Here is a 16,267-nt window from a genome sequence, read left to right on the forward strand (position 1 = left end):
GTGAATTCCCAATTTCTCACATTTTTAGTACACTTTTTAAGGCTTTAAGTAGTGTGATTTTGAGTTTTTAGGTACTTGAACCAATTAGATTTGTTTCTTAGCTTCATTTAACAAGTTTAAACTTGTTAAGATATAAAGATTGCATATTCTTAACTTCATTTAACAAGTTTAAACTTGTTAAGATATGAAGATTGCATATTCTTAGCCTAAATTAGGTCAATTTCGAATTTGTAACCATTTTACTACACATTTTTAGGTTTAAAGTAGTCAAATTTTGACACTTAGATACTTTTTCCAATTTGACTTATTTATTAGCTTCATTTAATAAGTTTAAAATTATTAGGATATCAAGATTACATATTGTTAGGAAACTTAAGGTGAATTTCCATTTTCTCATTTTTTCAGTACATTTTTTAAGGTTTTAAGTAGTGTGATTTTGAGTTTTAGGTAGAATAAAGTAGTTTGTTTTACACCATTAAAAAGGAAATGCTTTTAAGTAGTGGAATCTCAAGAGTGTCTTGTGTGCGTGCTTATGCATTTTCATTCCCCTTTTGGAAGAAGTTGTTTATAGGGGATTTCTTTTGACATCAGTTTCATCCACCATGGAATTACCATAAGATGTTGACATAAGCTCAGTTATATTTAGTGTCATTCACTTATCTCGTGAGATTCTTCAATTGTTCATCATTGGGTGTTTACTTGGATGCTTCTATTCTTGGACTGGGAATTCGAGTTCCTCCATTGTTATACATTCCTTGCACAATGCTTTGACCCTAGTATTTCTATTAAATTGTATTTACAAATATGATTGAGCAAACTTGTTATTTCTTTTTATAGTGCTTTTGTTAGTGTAGTGATTACCATCTTTTCTAGCACTCTTTCAGGATTTAGAAATTGTTTAGAAGGTCAACTTACTGTTTAGATAAGTTAGGTCTTAATTTTTAGTCCTTGTAGTATAGTGTAAAGTGGTTGTTTTTAAGTGTAGTTATAGGTTCTTCATAGTCAAATATTGTACCTTTTGTTGTTTTTGGACTTCAGTTATAGGGATCTATTCCATGAATCATAGGAGCAAATATTATTATTTGCATAAGGCCAAACTTGTTTGTATTGTAACAAGTCTTGTCAATTAGAGGACATAATATCCAAAATGAAACTCTTCAACACCTACTGCAATGTGCTTCAATGGATGAGCTAAACTTATTTGGACTGAAAGCAATGTTACTTTGTACTACCAAAAGGTTTATGACAAATTTGATCCATAATGCCTGAAACCTGTTATAGAGGAGTATGTCTTCATGAACAACACAACTTTCGATGAATCGCCAACTTCTTTCCTATACTTTCACATACACAACAAATCTCTAAGAGGTATCTATTACTTCTTTTGAATATAAATTCGCTTATTTTGATTACTTTATATGAACAGGAGAAATAAATGTCTTATACTAATTACTTTATTTTAATAACAAATTCACTTGCAAGATTCTAAACTATGTGGTTGCACACATAGCTAATAAGTGATAACCAGATTCAATATAGTTTGCCTTACTAAGCATTTTAAAAGAAGAAAATGTAAAATTTGTGTCTTCATCAAAGCTAAAACTAGCTTATGCAAGCTTGAGCTAAAAATCTATTGTAGAAACTAAGGCTTTGTTCACATGAGATGATTTGGGCAAGAGTGATTGAATGGATTTGAGGAGATTTGAGGGTAATTTTTTTGTTGTTTGTTTGAGTGGATTTGGAGGTAATTGAGAGTGAATTTGAAAGTAAAGTTTATGAGAATTAGTGTAGGATTTAATTGATGTGATAGATTTAAAAAATTTGTTTAATTGGTATAAATTAAAGATTACCAAAATGCCCCTAGTTATTAAAGTAATATAAAGGCTTAAATGCTTACTTAGTCCCCATGTTAATAGTTGAATTTCTGTTTAATACCCGGTTTTAAAAATGAAGACATTAGGTCCTTATGTTATAAAAAGTGTATGAGTTTAGTCCTGTCCGTTAAACTGATGGTAACGGTGTTAACTCCGTGCTAACGTGGCTACACTTCTTTTCTCTCTCCTCTGCTTTTCCTGACACCTTCTGCTTTTTGTATATTAATGATTTTCATGATTTCTCTCTCACCAAACCTTTCTCTACAACCCCACCAGACCCTAGTCCTGATTCCAAACCTTCTTCCCTCTCCGCCTATCTCAGCTTCGTCTTCGATCAGAGAAAGAGTGTTCTCAGAAGCAAGAAACTCTTCAACGCATTGGAGCCTAGCGCCAATCCAAGGTCGCTCCCCCTCAAAACGACAACCAACCTGAGCCGCCGCTCTCCCTTGACGATGAAACCCCCCTGGAGCCGCTGCCGAAGAAGGCAGTGGAGCTGGTGAACCCATGGCCCGTGTGGATCCAGTTGATGGAAATGCTCATGCACCAGAATTACTTCGATATTTTGCCGGCTGCCGCACTGGTTCCTTCTTTCAGATCTGCAAATCATCCACCATGGTTGCGATTCTCACAGCCGGTCAGGGTGTTTCTGGTGACATCAATCGGAGCTAGAGCTGCCGCCATCGTCGCACAAACCTTTGCTTTTTATCCCGTTCAACACGCAAAACTCCTCCTCCATATTTCCGGCAACCATCATCACCGGCTTCCTCGGTTCCGGCAAAACGACACTGATGAACCATTTTCTGACAGCAGAGCATGGAAAGCGCATTGCGGTTATTGAGAATGAATTTGGTGAAATTGATGTAGATGGCTTTTTGGTCGCGGCAAAAGCTGTTGGTGCTGAAGATATTATGAGGCCGAGCAATGGCTGTCTTTGCTGTACTGTGAGGGATGATCTTGTCTGATTGATTTCCGAATTAGTTGTTAAGAAGAAAGGAGAATTTAACCATATTGTTATTGAGCTATAGGTTGGCAAATCCAGTGCCAATAATCCAGACCTTTTATGCGGAGTAAAATATTTTCAATGAAGAGTTTTCTGGGTGGAAGCTTGTTGTGCGTTATGTTCTTAGAGAGCCTGAATATTATTAATTTATCATTAGAATATGGAAAACTATATTTAGGCTTTAAAATCAAGCTTGCTACACGTTTTACTTCTTAATCTCCAATTTATATCTAATTATTTGTAAATTTGTATTTCATGTTAATTATTTTAATCTCAAATATTTATTAACTATTGTCTATATTTTATTTCATTTTTCGGAAATTTTTCATTCTTCTCCTAACTTAATCTTTAAAATTACATAAATTATTTTATATTTTGTTTTTATAAATAAGAGGTGTATTTTTTTTTCCACCGAGTTTATCCATATTTAATCAGCGATTGCACTTGTGAAGGTCGAAGTGTAAGTAGTCTGTGGTGCAAGAATATGATTATAATAAAAGCCTTGTTTATTACACACTCTACCTTTTACACACTCTGCCTTTTGCTTCACAACAAAACAAAAGAACCAATGTCCAAATCAGAAGGTGTCAAGAAGAGCAGAGGAGAGAGAAAAGAAGCGTAGCCACGTCAGCGCAGAGTTAACACCGTTACTACCAACTTAACGGACAGGACTAAAGTCATACACTTTTCATAACATAGGGACCTAATGTCTTCATTTTTAAAACCGGGTATTAAACAGAAATTCAGCTATTAACACAGGGACTAAGTAAGTATTTAAGCCTAATATAAAATGTTATTTGTTAATGTTGTATTTAATTGTAAAAATGTTTATAAAGAATAAGGAATTAAAAATAATTATTAAAATTAATTTTTAAAACGTAAAAAAATTATAATTGAGAAAGATAGAGTGAAGAGAAAGAAATGGAGAAAATAGAGCACAAAATGATGAGTACCAATGGAATAAATATGCACGTGGCATCAATTGGGTCAGGCCTAGTGGTTTTGTTCCTCCATGGGTTCCCAGAACTATGGTACTCGTGGCGCCACCAGCTTCTGTCGCTCTCCGTCGTGGGTTGTAGAGCAATCGCCTCCGACCTCCACGGCTATGGTGACACTGACGCCCAGCCCTCCGCGACTATGGTGACACCGACGCCCCGTCCTCCGCTTCTTCTTACTCCGCTCTCCACATCGTTGGCTCCACCTCTCTGGGACTCTCTCCATCGACGTAGCTCACCTATCATTCCTCTCTAATCTCTCCCTCGTTGATAATAAGTTCTTTGGCCCCATCCCTCTGCCTCTCTCCTCCCTCTCTGTCCTCTACTTCCTCAACCTCTCCAACAATGACTTTAACCAAACCTTTCCCCAGAGCTCTCGCGCCTCCAGAGACTCGAGGTCCTCGACCTCTACAACAACAACATCACCGTCCCACTCCCTCTGGCCATCGCGCAGATGCTTAATCTCCCTCTGGTCGATACAAAATTATTCCACAGAACCGAATACATACCACTCTAGAACTGTGAGGGAATAGAATACAGGAAAAAATGGAACTAGGGAACCGAATACAAACACAGGGAACCAAATACAGGTCCCTTTGTATTTGTTTGTATAACGGGAATCGAATATAAATGTCATGTAATCGAATATGTGTATGTTCTTCTTCGTCTTTAACCACTTCTCTTCATCTTCTTCGTGTTCAAGCACTTTGGAATCGATTATTTTGACATTGGAATCGAATATGCACGTTAGTATATTTGGACGTGGTATTATAAGATAACTCAAGGATAAATGTGACTTTTTAAACACAATCCCTCCAAATCTTGGCACAGTTGCAGGTGATGAAAAAGTTATTCATCCCGCAAATCATCTCAAATCAATCTACGCATATCTTTTAAAACGAACACGCAAATCAGTTTAAATCTTCGCTCGCAAATCTGAGTGAACAATGAAATTCATTCATGTGAACACACCCTAAATGAGTTTCTTTAAAATAGTTTTTGCATAAGCAGTTTAAGCTTATGGAGCAACTTATTTTATTTTTCTATCTTAAGTGTTTGCAAGGAAATGTTCTACCTTGTAAATATATTTGTTTTCAATCTTTCTTTTTATTTCAATTTCAAGGAATGTTAGCCAAATTAGTGATGGTGCAGGAGTTGTGCTCCTCATGAAGAGAAGAGTGGATGTACAAAAGGGGCTTCCTATTATTGGAATCTTCAGGTAAACAATAACAATGACCTGCATGTATCCTATAGTGTGCACACCACCTATAACTCAAGTCTGGACGAGATTCAAGTTGTCATATATGACAGTACCAACTGTATCTTATATCAAATAAACAAATGTTTATCCATCAAAGAAAGACATTGCAAATTCTTATATGAAAAGGATGAAGAACCAAGGATAATAAGGTTGTTATGAATAGTAACCAAATTCCATCTAGGTAATGTAAGAGTCAAACAATGAAAGGCCATGATTATGTCACCATGACACTTGACGAATGATAGCAACAACAACAAATTTTGTTTTTTAGAAACTAACCTAAGCTACTACTACTACAACACTACTAAGGAACCACTATTTAAATAAGTTAATAATGACCATTGAAGCTTTTATATAGGCTGTAGCAAAGAGTTAAAACTACAAAACAAATGAACAAAACAAATGAACAAAACAGGTAAGATAGTGTTGATGAGTAGTGCAACCTTAATGACAGGGCAAAGATAATGGGGTGGCTAACAATCACATCCTATAAGAAAAACAACCTTAATGACAATAATAGTGCTGGGATTTATGTCAAAGTAAGCATGGATGAAGCCCCTTACCTTACGAAGATTGACCTAAAGGTATAGGAAGGCTACACATAACTTCTAAAAGCTCTACAAAACATGTTCAAGTTGATCATATCTAACAACAATTTTATTTTTCCCTCTTGTTATTGAGATGAGATGAGATAAGATCAACACAAAGACGATGACTTCATGTTAGTTGGGTGTTTCTTTGGTCAGGCACTTCCTATCTTTAGTTATAGTCTTGTTGAATGGGGTGGTATTCTGATTTCACTAACATTAATTTGTTCTCGGTATAGTTTAGCAATTGGAGCAACAGTGCCTCCAGTTGTCCTTGTCCTTTCCCAGCAAATTCACTATTCATTACACCATGACTTAACTTCTAAAGTGTTCAAATAGCCACCAAGTTCTATTAAACCATATATCATTGAAATAACCACTTAGTTATATGTTCATTGATAGCCAATTACCATATTTACATAGTCAATACTATAAAGCATGTTACCATATTTACAAGATCAGCCATAAGACTCAAAAATAAATAAAATACACATGTATGAGGTACAAAGTTTTCCCTTAACTGACCTCCACGATACAGGGATTCTGGAACCCTCCCTCGACAAGAGCTTCCTTACACCAGGGCAACACCAAAGAATGCACTAATGCCTCCGCCAATAGCCTTCAACAAAAAACCCTCAATCGAAGCACCAATCCTTCACGAAAAACCTTAAACGCTGAAAGAATATTGAGCTGCATGAAATAATTCACATGCAACATAAACAACAACCCATTAACAACAACAAAGATTCACCTACAGCACGAAAGGGATTATTCTCGACACCCTACGTCTATAACAGCCTCCCTACACCACGATAGCGAAAGAATGTGCACGAATCTCACTGCACCAACAGTCTTCAACCAGAATCCCTTAACTGTAGCACCAACCGTTGAAAAAGATTCCTAAACGCACTAGGCTGCCTCTGCTCACAACGCCAACGTCCTCATTACAGCTTCAATGGACGACGCACCTTACATCACAATGGCAACCTAACAACCAAATGCACCTTCGTCAACAACAAACACTAGAGCAGCTTTGCTTGGGAAGAACCACAACAACCACAACATAACTTTGGGAGGGAAGGAAGAACAAATAGGGTTTTTGGTCGAAGTGATTTCACGAAAGAAAAATCGCAAATTTGACCTCAATTCATCAAACCCCTTACCAACAACCTAAGGTCTTTCGGTATTTAATTTCACCATAGCATTACCGACAACCTTGAGGTCGTCGATAAATTTCCATTGGTAATAGCCGCTTTCAACTAAAAATAATAAATAACTAATTTGAAAACTTGGTGCAATAATGTATAATAGATACTTTTAACCTTTCTTTAAATGTTATTAATCAGTTATTAGTTATTGACCAATTTAATATTAAAATAAATTGTATAATAGATGCCTAATTCAACTCTTACAGCATTGCTATGTATGCCGTAATTCATAGGTTGTACTTCAATATATAATAAGAAATTTTATATTCATAAAACAGCAAGAAACAAATTCAAACATAAAATATAGGTTTGGAATTATCATAAAATAAAAAATAAAAAAAATCTCGTACGAACAAAGGCTTGGCCAAGTGTCCCAAACTATATATAGAAAAGAAACGTCCGTACAATTTCTTAGTATGGTTAAGAATAGGATCGTGATATGTTGACAACGCTATTTTGACAACAATTTGACAACGACACGTGTCAGCGTTGTATTGGGCTATTTTAAATAATTTTTTTTAAAGAAATCAGACTTTGAAAAGGGCACAGGGTTCCATATTTGAAAATTCTGAAACCACCCTTCTTCGTTCAGTACTCTCTCCTCTCTCCATTTTAGGTTTTCAGTTTTCATTTGAACTTTTCTCTCTCCATTTGGTGAAGGCCTCGAAGTGGACGTTGAACAATCTCTCTCGACGTTGAGGAAGTTCCGTCGTTGCTGGCCTCGAAGTCTCTCTTTCTCTCTCGAGTTTGTGATCTCAATGATTTACGTTCAACGATCTCTATGGTTGGTCTGATCAAAGTGTCTCGTTCAGTGTCGATTGTGTTGAAGTTCTGAGCTTTTTTTGTGCAATAGGTTCGTCCGCTGACATTGGTTCTTCGAACAAGGTATGCACTTTTTCCCTTTTTCGTATTCGTATTTTGGGGTTGGGTTTTTGCTTTTGGCCTTTGTTGGTCATTTTGCTGGCTTTTGCTTTTGGGTTGTGACCTTTGTTGGTTATTTGTAACAAGAAATATTAATTTTTTTTTTGCAGTTATTTGTTCGTCATTCATTGAAAACGAGTGTGTTGCTACTTTGAATGGAATTTTGAGTGAGGAGCACAAGTCCATTATTTCGAAGACGCAATTTGGATGGTTTTTAGAACTAAATGATAACCTTAAGATTGGTAGGAATAGTCCCAAACATGATTGATTTATGTAATTTGTGAATAGTGCAGTATTGGTAGATGTTCAAGTATAGATATAGCTGTATATGTATTGCAACAATTATTTTGAATGTTAATAAAGAAAGTGGTTATTCGAATTGTGATTGTTATATTCATTCCATTTGTCTTTTGATAGTATTATTTAAGATTCAACCTTTGTGAATGTTATAAGAAATGTCCACTTTTGTCACCCCTATGTGAAGGGAAGACCCACTAAGAGTGTTTATGGTTTGAGAGATTAGGTCCTGCACCATTGACATAGGAACGATGCACTGCTAATCGATTACAAGGACCTTGTAATCGATTACCAGCGGAAAAATCCCCATTTGTACCAAAAGTTGAGGAGTGCTACCCAGACATGGCTTAAGCACTCACCAGCAGTCTTGACGATGTTTTCAAGGTTTTGTGGATTGATCCCCCTGTTGGTCATGGTTTAAGGTGTCCACAACAAGAAATTTAAAGTTTGGTGAGTCCTATGTGGATGGAAGACCCACTAAGGGTGTTTATAGGTTGAGAGGTGAGGTCCTGGACCATTGACACAAGAATGACACACTTGTAATCAAGGTAAAATAGTAGTATAATTAAGGTGTGATGTGATTCTACTAGCACAAGCGAAACACTTATATAAACTTCACCTACCTTGGTTTAAACACCTATATGAACTATTTTGTCCACAATTGAGTGCGGTAAATTGTGTTTTGATGCACTTGACACCATCAATGATCAGCAACATGAGACATCCATGCAAAAACTGGAAAAAATCACCTATAAGGACATAAAAATAACCCTGGGGAGTCAAGTTCTCCCAACTAGGAAGTACAGTTAAAGTTTCTGTACAAATGACCATTTTTCCTCTGGTAATCGATTACAGGGGTCTTGTAATCTATTACCAGAGGAAAAAGGGTCATTTGTACAGAAACTTCAACTGTACTCTCCAACTAGATGAACACTACTCCCCATGCTCTAATTTTGTTGAATTTTTCATTTTTTGAGATGGGTGAGTGAGTTTAATGTTATAGGGTGTGCTCCCTGATCCAATAATGAGGTTAGGTCATTGATTTCTTCAAAAAAAAAAATTCCATTTAGGTGGTTTTCTCCAATTGAGGTAAGGTGCATGACCATTGTTGTAACACCCCTTCTCGGAGTCTCATAGGAAAATTTTTCATTTTATTAATTAAGAAATATGTCATCTAATGTTGTTACAATGAACAAATTTTAAAAGGCATTTTCAATAAATAATAGATCTGTCAACAAGAGGGAAAAATACACATATAAGATAACATGCTGTCAACTTTGACCTTTGCTGACTATTTTAATCATAACTTTTTCCACAGACCTCCAAATGATGTGATTCTTTTTTTATTAGAAAGTAGACTCAAACATCTTTCCAATGACTACTAATTTATAATTTTTGGACATTTAAGTAGGTGCAGTTAATTCCTTAAAGTTAACGTTTTATATATTTCTACCACCTCTGACCTTTGCTGGTTGTTTTGCTCATAACTTTCTCCATTGAACTCCAAATGATTTGATTCTTGTTTTGTTGGAACGTAGACTCAAAGATCTTTCAAATGATTACTAACTCGTAATTTTTAGACCACTTTAGTAGATGCAGTTAATTTCCTAAAAACAACGTTTTTATAAGCTTCCTAAATGAGTTTACTTTCACGTTATTGTCTCATGTTTCTTATATTATTCTAATTTATTTTATTTCTTTATAAAATTTCCATAATTCAAGGTAAAATAGTAGTATAATTAAGGTGTGATGTGATTCTAATAGCACAAGCCAAACACTTATATGGACTTCACTACCTTAGTTTAAACACCTATATGAACTATTTTGTTCACAATTGAGTGAGGTGAATTGTTTTAATGCACTTGACACCTATTTGAAAGCTCTTTGAGTATAGATTCCAACAAAATAAGAATCAAGTCATTTGGAGTTCGGTGGAGAAAGTTAAGAACAAAACAAGTAGCAAAGGTCAGAAAAACAGAGTTGGGGAGTGTTGTTCATCCAGGTGGGGAGTATAGTTGAAGTTTCTGTACAAATGGCCATTTTTCCTCTGGTAATCGATTACCAGGGCAGAAATTGGCCAGAAATGCTTATGGAGCTCATTTAGCTTACATGAAAGCACCTAAATGACATTTTTTTTCTCAACAATTCAATGACCTAACATGTTCTTGCACCATACACACTGGACACATGCACTTGTAATCGCTTACAGAGAGGCTGTAATCGATTACCAGGTTAAAATTGCAGTTTTGTACTGAAAGTTGATCTGCGCTACCTAAATGTGGCAATTGCGCTCCCCATGATTGTTTTTTGTTTGTCATGAGTGTCTTTTTAAGATATTGTCAATGGAGGACCCTTGTTGGTCATGGTTGATGGTTTCCACAACTTGTAGTGTGAAGTTTGGTAAGTCTTTTGCGTAGGGAAGACCCATCTTGGGTGATCTTAGCAGCGCAGGTCAGGTCTTGCACCATACACACTGGAGCTTGTAATCGCTTACAGAAAGGTTGTAATCGATTACCAGGTTAAATTTGCAGTTTTGTACTGAAAGTTGATCTGTGCTACCCAGGTGTGGCAATCGCGCTCCCCATGATTGTTTTTTTGTTTGTTATGAGTGTGTTTTTAAGATTTTATGAATGAAGGACCCTTGTTGGTCATGGTTGATGGTTTCCACAACTAGTAATATGAAGTTTGGTAATGAAGCGAAAAAGCCCAAACCTTTGTGATACAAACATCGACGATGTGTGCGAAAAAGCCCAAACCTTGGGAGAAATACCGCCAACCACAATGGGAGACAAAAGCCAAAGACTTACACAACCACGGAAATACCGCCAACGACAATACACCCCAAAATCAACAAAATTCCAGAACGGGGGATATATACCGCCAACGAGCCCACGGTCACACCATCAAAAAAAGGGAAAATGGGTAAAGAGAGAGACGAAATCCTCGACAGTGACCAAATGACCCAAGAAACGAAGTAAGAAGAGTCGAACTCAAACTCAAAGGGGAGAAAGAAACAACATTTCAATGGTGGACAGAGAGTGAAGAAAAGCATGGAACGAAGAAGACCGAAACGGTGGAGAGAGATAGATGCTTCAATGGTGGAGAGAGATAGAAGCTTCAATTGTGGAGAGAGAGTTGAGAAAATCAAACTGCGAAAAAGAATGAATCTGAAAAAAAAAATCTGCCAAAAGGAGTTTCTATCCAAATTCTTTCCAAAATTGCCCTTCTAAACAAATTCCACCTTTTTAAAAAAACCTTTTAAAACCAACCAATAAAACAACACCACGTGGCGTTGTCAAAAAGTTGACAAAATATAATTGTTAAAGAAACGTTTTCCTTAATAATATTTTTTTCACGCACTTCAAGATAACAATAAGAGGAAAAATGTAAGCTCATCATTTAAAAACATTTTTTGTTAATTAATTTAGTAATATATGACATTACAACGTTCAGATTTAAACACTTACACTTATCATATATATATATATATATATATATATATATATATATATATATATATATATATATATATATATATATATATATATATATATATATATTCTAAATATGTTTCACAACTATAACATTTCTAATATAAATATCATTTAGCAGTGTAGTAAATTTTGTTTAATAAATAATAATTACTTTTTATCTATATTTTTTTTTTTCATTTAATAAGAAACAAAATAGTTTAATTGGAGGTGAGAGAGAATCCTTCTCACCAACTGTCGAAGCTTAAACATTTTAAAACTTGTGGTCATATTAATCTCTATTTCTTATCGTTGAAATGGCAGGAAAAGTTTTGAACAAAACTTATCCTGGAATGCTATATTTATATGAATTTATCCTATCAGAAGTTATTGATACACGTGAAGTTGAATAATTATTGATTGTAGGAGATGATAATTAGGTAACTTATGCATGGCTGAAAGTAAACAATTCTCTGTACAAGTAGTTATGTACTTGATCTAACTTCTATACTAGTTTATTGATTGGGATAGGATCATGAATGATGAAAGTGAAAGTTTGAGAATGGGATGGCTAATGGGTGAAATGTGACGAAGAAGATGAATGAGTTGTTGTAGAGGACAAACATTGAAGAAACTGGCACGAGGTTTATGATTCGGTCTTCTTTATTTGGTTCGATGCAGGTGAAAGACGATCTTGAGAGTTGGTATCTCGCTGTTGGGTCTCTATTGGTGTTGAAAGGGGTTGAGAATGAAGTATCGTAACATATCCCAATCATACACGTCATACATGAAGCTTATTTCATACATTATCACAATTAGATATGAGAGAGCATTCAAAGCGGGGCACTTACCTTTCGAAGCTTTGTTTACAACGGTCACCTTTGTGTCAGAATTTCTCTCTGCCTACCATCCTCTTTTTTTGGTTTCTTTTCTGTAGCCTCTTCTCCCTTTGATCTAGTCTTCGATTACTTTCCTTCTCCTGTTAGCCTTATACAGAAGAGAGGTTACATTTTAATATTATATTATATAATATTATATCTTTCACATTTATTTTTATTTCTTTTCAGTTAATATTATAAAGCAGTTAATATATATTCTGAAAGTGGTCCATTTATTTTTAAGATAAAAAACCGTTTTTAAAAAACGTGCCCATGATTCTCCACCACAATCTCTATTAACGTTATATACTCTGTGATGGTTTTTGGAGTAATACAGACTCTTTCAGAAAATTTCATATCAGGTCACTGAGCCTACTCTTTCCTTCATATATACATCACCATCGTGTTTTAAGAGCAAGGGTTCAGAAACCAGAAATTAGGCAAGCGTATAACAATGGCTGGAGGTTGGTCTTTTCTGCTTCCGCTTTTATTCTTGTAAATCTGAATATGATTAAATGTGCTTGTTTGATATATTTAGATTTATTGAATCTTCAGTATGAATCTGTTACACATTTTTACATTTGGTATCAGAGCAATGTTTATCCTCTGCCTTGTTTGGTTCACTCCTTTGCGTATTGTGTTTTTAATTTTATTAATTGTTTTGAAACTGGAGAAAGAAGAAATTTTTGGTGAAATTTTCTATGAAATTTTCTGTGAAATATTTTGATGTTGGAGGTTGAAGATGATTGAAACCGCGTTTGGTTTTGCGTTTCAATTTTTATTTTATTTTATTTTCTTCTTTACCTGTTACATACATATGTGCACTAGAGGTGAAAGGTACGCTGTTTTCTGGTTTCAATTCAGATTGATCTTTTGCTTTTCACACACACATATATATATATATATATATATATATATATATATATATATATATATAAATATATATAGTACGAAAGTTGCATTGCCTTTTTCGGTGCTTTTCTGGTATAGCACGTTTGCATATATATTATATATGTTAGTTACTTTTGTGATAAGCTCCAGTTTTACACACGCTATTAAGTTTATTCGGTGCGTGTTAGTATAATATTTAAATTTTTTTTTTTTGAATATTATATATTTATAATATAATTCTTATATTTAGATTAAATATAAGACCTAAAGATAATTTAATGTTTAGTGATAAATATAATTTTTAATAATTAGAGAGTAGCCACAGCATCTTTAATTAATTAAATTATATTATAAAGATCACGTTATTGTTATTGAAACATTAATTGTAATTAATTATATATAATGTGATGAAATATACCCACAAGATTTTCCTTACATTTGTATAATTAATTAGGATAAAATATTTATTATAATTCTTAAATTTCCCACAGGAATTAGGAATGTGATATAATTTAATAGTTTTATCATAAGGTTAAATGAGTCTAATTGAGTAAGACTTTAGTCCACAGGCAAGTTTTATGTTAATAGACTTATTGGTAAAGACATGTTTTACATTGGTAAAACATGATATTTATTTTAGTCTAAAATTTTGATAATGAACATGAAAATTTTGAATTTGCAGTTTCTCAATCTGTGAATATTTCTGATATCAAGTGTGGTATTCCCGAATTGAAAGGAGATAATTATAAGATTTGGAAGGAGAGAGTTCTTCTTCATTTAGGCTGGATGGACATAGATTATGCTATTAGAAAACCTGAACCACCGGGTATTACTGAGACTAGCAATTCAGATGCCATTGAACTTTATGAAAAATGGGAGAGGTCAAATCGTCTCTCCGTAACGTTCATAAAAACCAATATTTCCGCTGGAATCCGGGGTTCGGTTGATCAGTATGAGAATGTCAAGGATTTACTGAAGGCTATTGATGAGCAGTTTACGACATCTGACAAATCTCTTGCCAGTACTCTTATAATGCAGTTTTCATCCTTAAAGCTCACTGGAATTAGAGGAGTGCGTGATCATATCATGCGCATAAGGGACATTGTGGCTCAACTGAAAGCTTTGGAAGTTACCATGTCTGATTCTTTCCTAGTGCACTATATTTTGTGCACTTTACCTCACCATTACGCTCCCTTTAAAATCTCTTACAACACACATAAGGACAAGTGGTCGATTAATGAATTATTGACTATGTGTGTTCAAGAAGAAGAAAGGCCATTGATTGAAGAAGGGGAGAAGGTGAACTTGACTACTTCATTTAAGAATAAGAAGAACCAAGTTAATAAGAAGGGAAAGATTCCTGCTCAGCCAGTTATTAAGAAGGAGTCCAGATGTTTCTTTTGTAAAAAGAAGGGACACATGAAGAAGGAATGTCAAAAGTTTAAGGATTGGCTTGAAAAGAAAGGTAACTTGTTTGCTTTTGTCTGTTATGAATCTAATTTGACTAGTTTTAATCATAACACATGGTGGATTGATTCTGGTTCTACAATCCATGTTTCTAATACCTTGCAGGGTATGGAAAACCTAAGGAAACCGATGGGAAGTGAGCAACACATCTATTCAGGAAGCAAGATGAGTTCACATGTTGAAGCCATTGGGACGTGCAATTTAGTTTTAAGCAGTGGTTTTGTTTTATGTTTAGAAAAGACCTTTTATGTTCCTAGTTTTAGCAAGAACTTGATTTCTATTTCACAACTTGCACCTTTGGGGTTTTCATTTAATTTTATGGATTCTGGTTTTACTTTATTGAATAAATCCAAGGTTATTGGCTTTGGGGAATTATGCGATGGTCTTTACTTTATTAAATTGCAAAACAACGCTGCCTATAGTTCTATGCATGTTTCCGCTGGGTTAAAAAGATGTGTTATGAATGAGGATTCTTCTGTTTTATGGCACCGAAGATTGGGACATATCTCCATTGAGAGAATTAAGCGATTAGTAAATGAAGGAGTACTTAGTACTTTGGATTTTACTGATTTTGAGACTTGCGTGGATTGCATTAAGGGTAAGCAAACTAACAAGTCCAAAAGAGGTGCTAAGAGGAGTTCAAATTTACTAGAAATTATTCATACAGATATTTGTTGTCCGGATATGGATGCAAGTAGTCCGAAATACTTTATCACCTTTATAGATGATTACTCACGATACATGTATCTGTATTTACTTCGTTCTAAGGATGAAGCCTTAGATGCCTTTAAAGTTTTTAAGGTTGAAGTAGAATTGCAATGCGGAAAGAAAATTAAGATTGTGAGATCAGATAGAGGTGGAGAGTACTACGGTAGATACACGGAGAATGGACAAGCACCTGGTCCGTTTGCTAGATTTCTTCAAGAACATGGGATTGTTGCCCAATATACCATGCCTGGCTCTCCAGATCAGAATGGTGTAGCAGAAAGAAGAAATCGAACCTTGATGGATATGGTGAGAAGTATGAGAAGTAATTCAAAACTTCCTCAGTTCTTGTGGACTGAAGCACTTAAGACGGCTGTGTATATAGTAAATCGGGTCCCAACTAAGGCTGTTTTAAAAACACCTTTTGAGTTATTCAAAGGTTGGAAACCTAGTTTACGACATGTACGCGTTTGGGGATGTCCGTCTGAAGTGAGAATTTATAATCCACAAGAGAAGAAACTAGACCCAAGGACTATTAGTGGGTATTTCATTGGATATGCTGAAAGGTCCAAAGGTTATAGATTCTATTGTCCAACTCATAACACTAAGATTGTGGAATCAAGAAATGCAAAGTTTCTTGAAAATGATTTGATTAGTGGGAGTGATTTAAATCAAGACGTTGATCTTGAAAAAGATCACTATGAAGCTCAAAC

General features: G+C 35.0%; 1 protein-coding gene across 1 annotated transcript; it reads left to right on the plus strand.

Moving 5' to 3' along the window:
* Positions 1–12,945: 12,945 nt before the first annotated feature.
* LOC148199211 (uncharacterized) lies at positions 12,946–15,211 on the plus strand. The gene is made up of 3 exons (XM_088114595.1): positions 12,946–12,955; positions 14,065–14,847; positions 14,955–15,211. The coding sequence occupies exons 1-3, from the start codon at positions 12,946–12,948 to the stop codon at positions 14,987–14,989; spliced, it is 828 nt and encodes a 275-aa protein (XP_087970721.1). The 3' UTR covers positions 14,990–15,211.
* The last annotated feature ends 1,056 nt before the right edge of the window (positions 15,212–16,267 follow it).

Source organism: Vigna umbellata, chromosome 4 (assembly GCF_029865625.1).
Source record: "Vigna umbellata cultivar VRB3 chromosome 4, Vumbellata_1.0, whole genome shotgun sequence".
NCBI lineage: Eukaryota > Viridiplantae > Streptophyta > Magnoliopsida > Fabales > Fabaceae > Vigna > Vigna umbellata.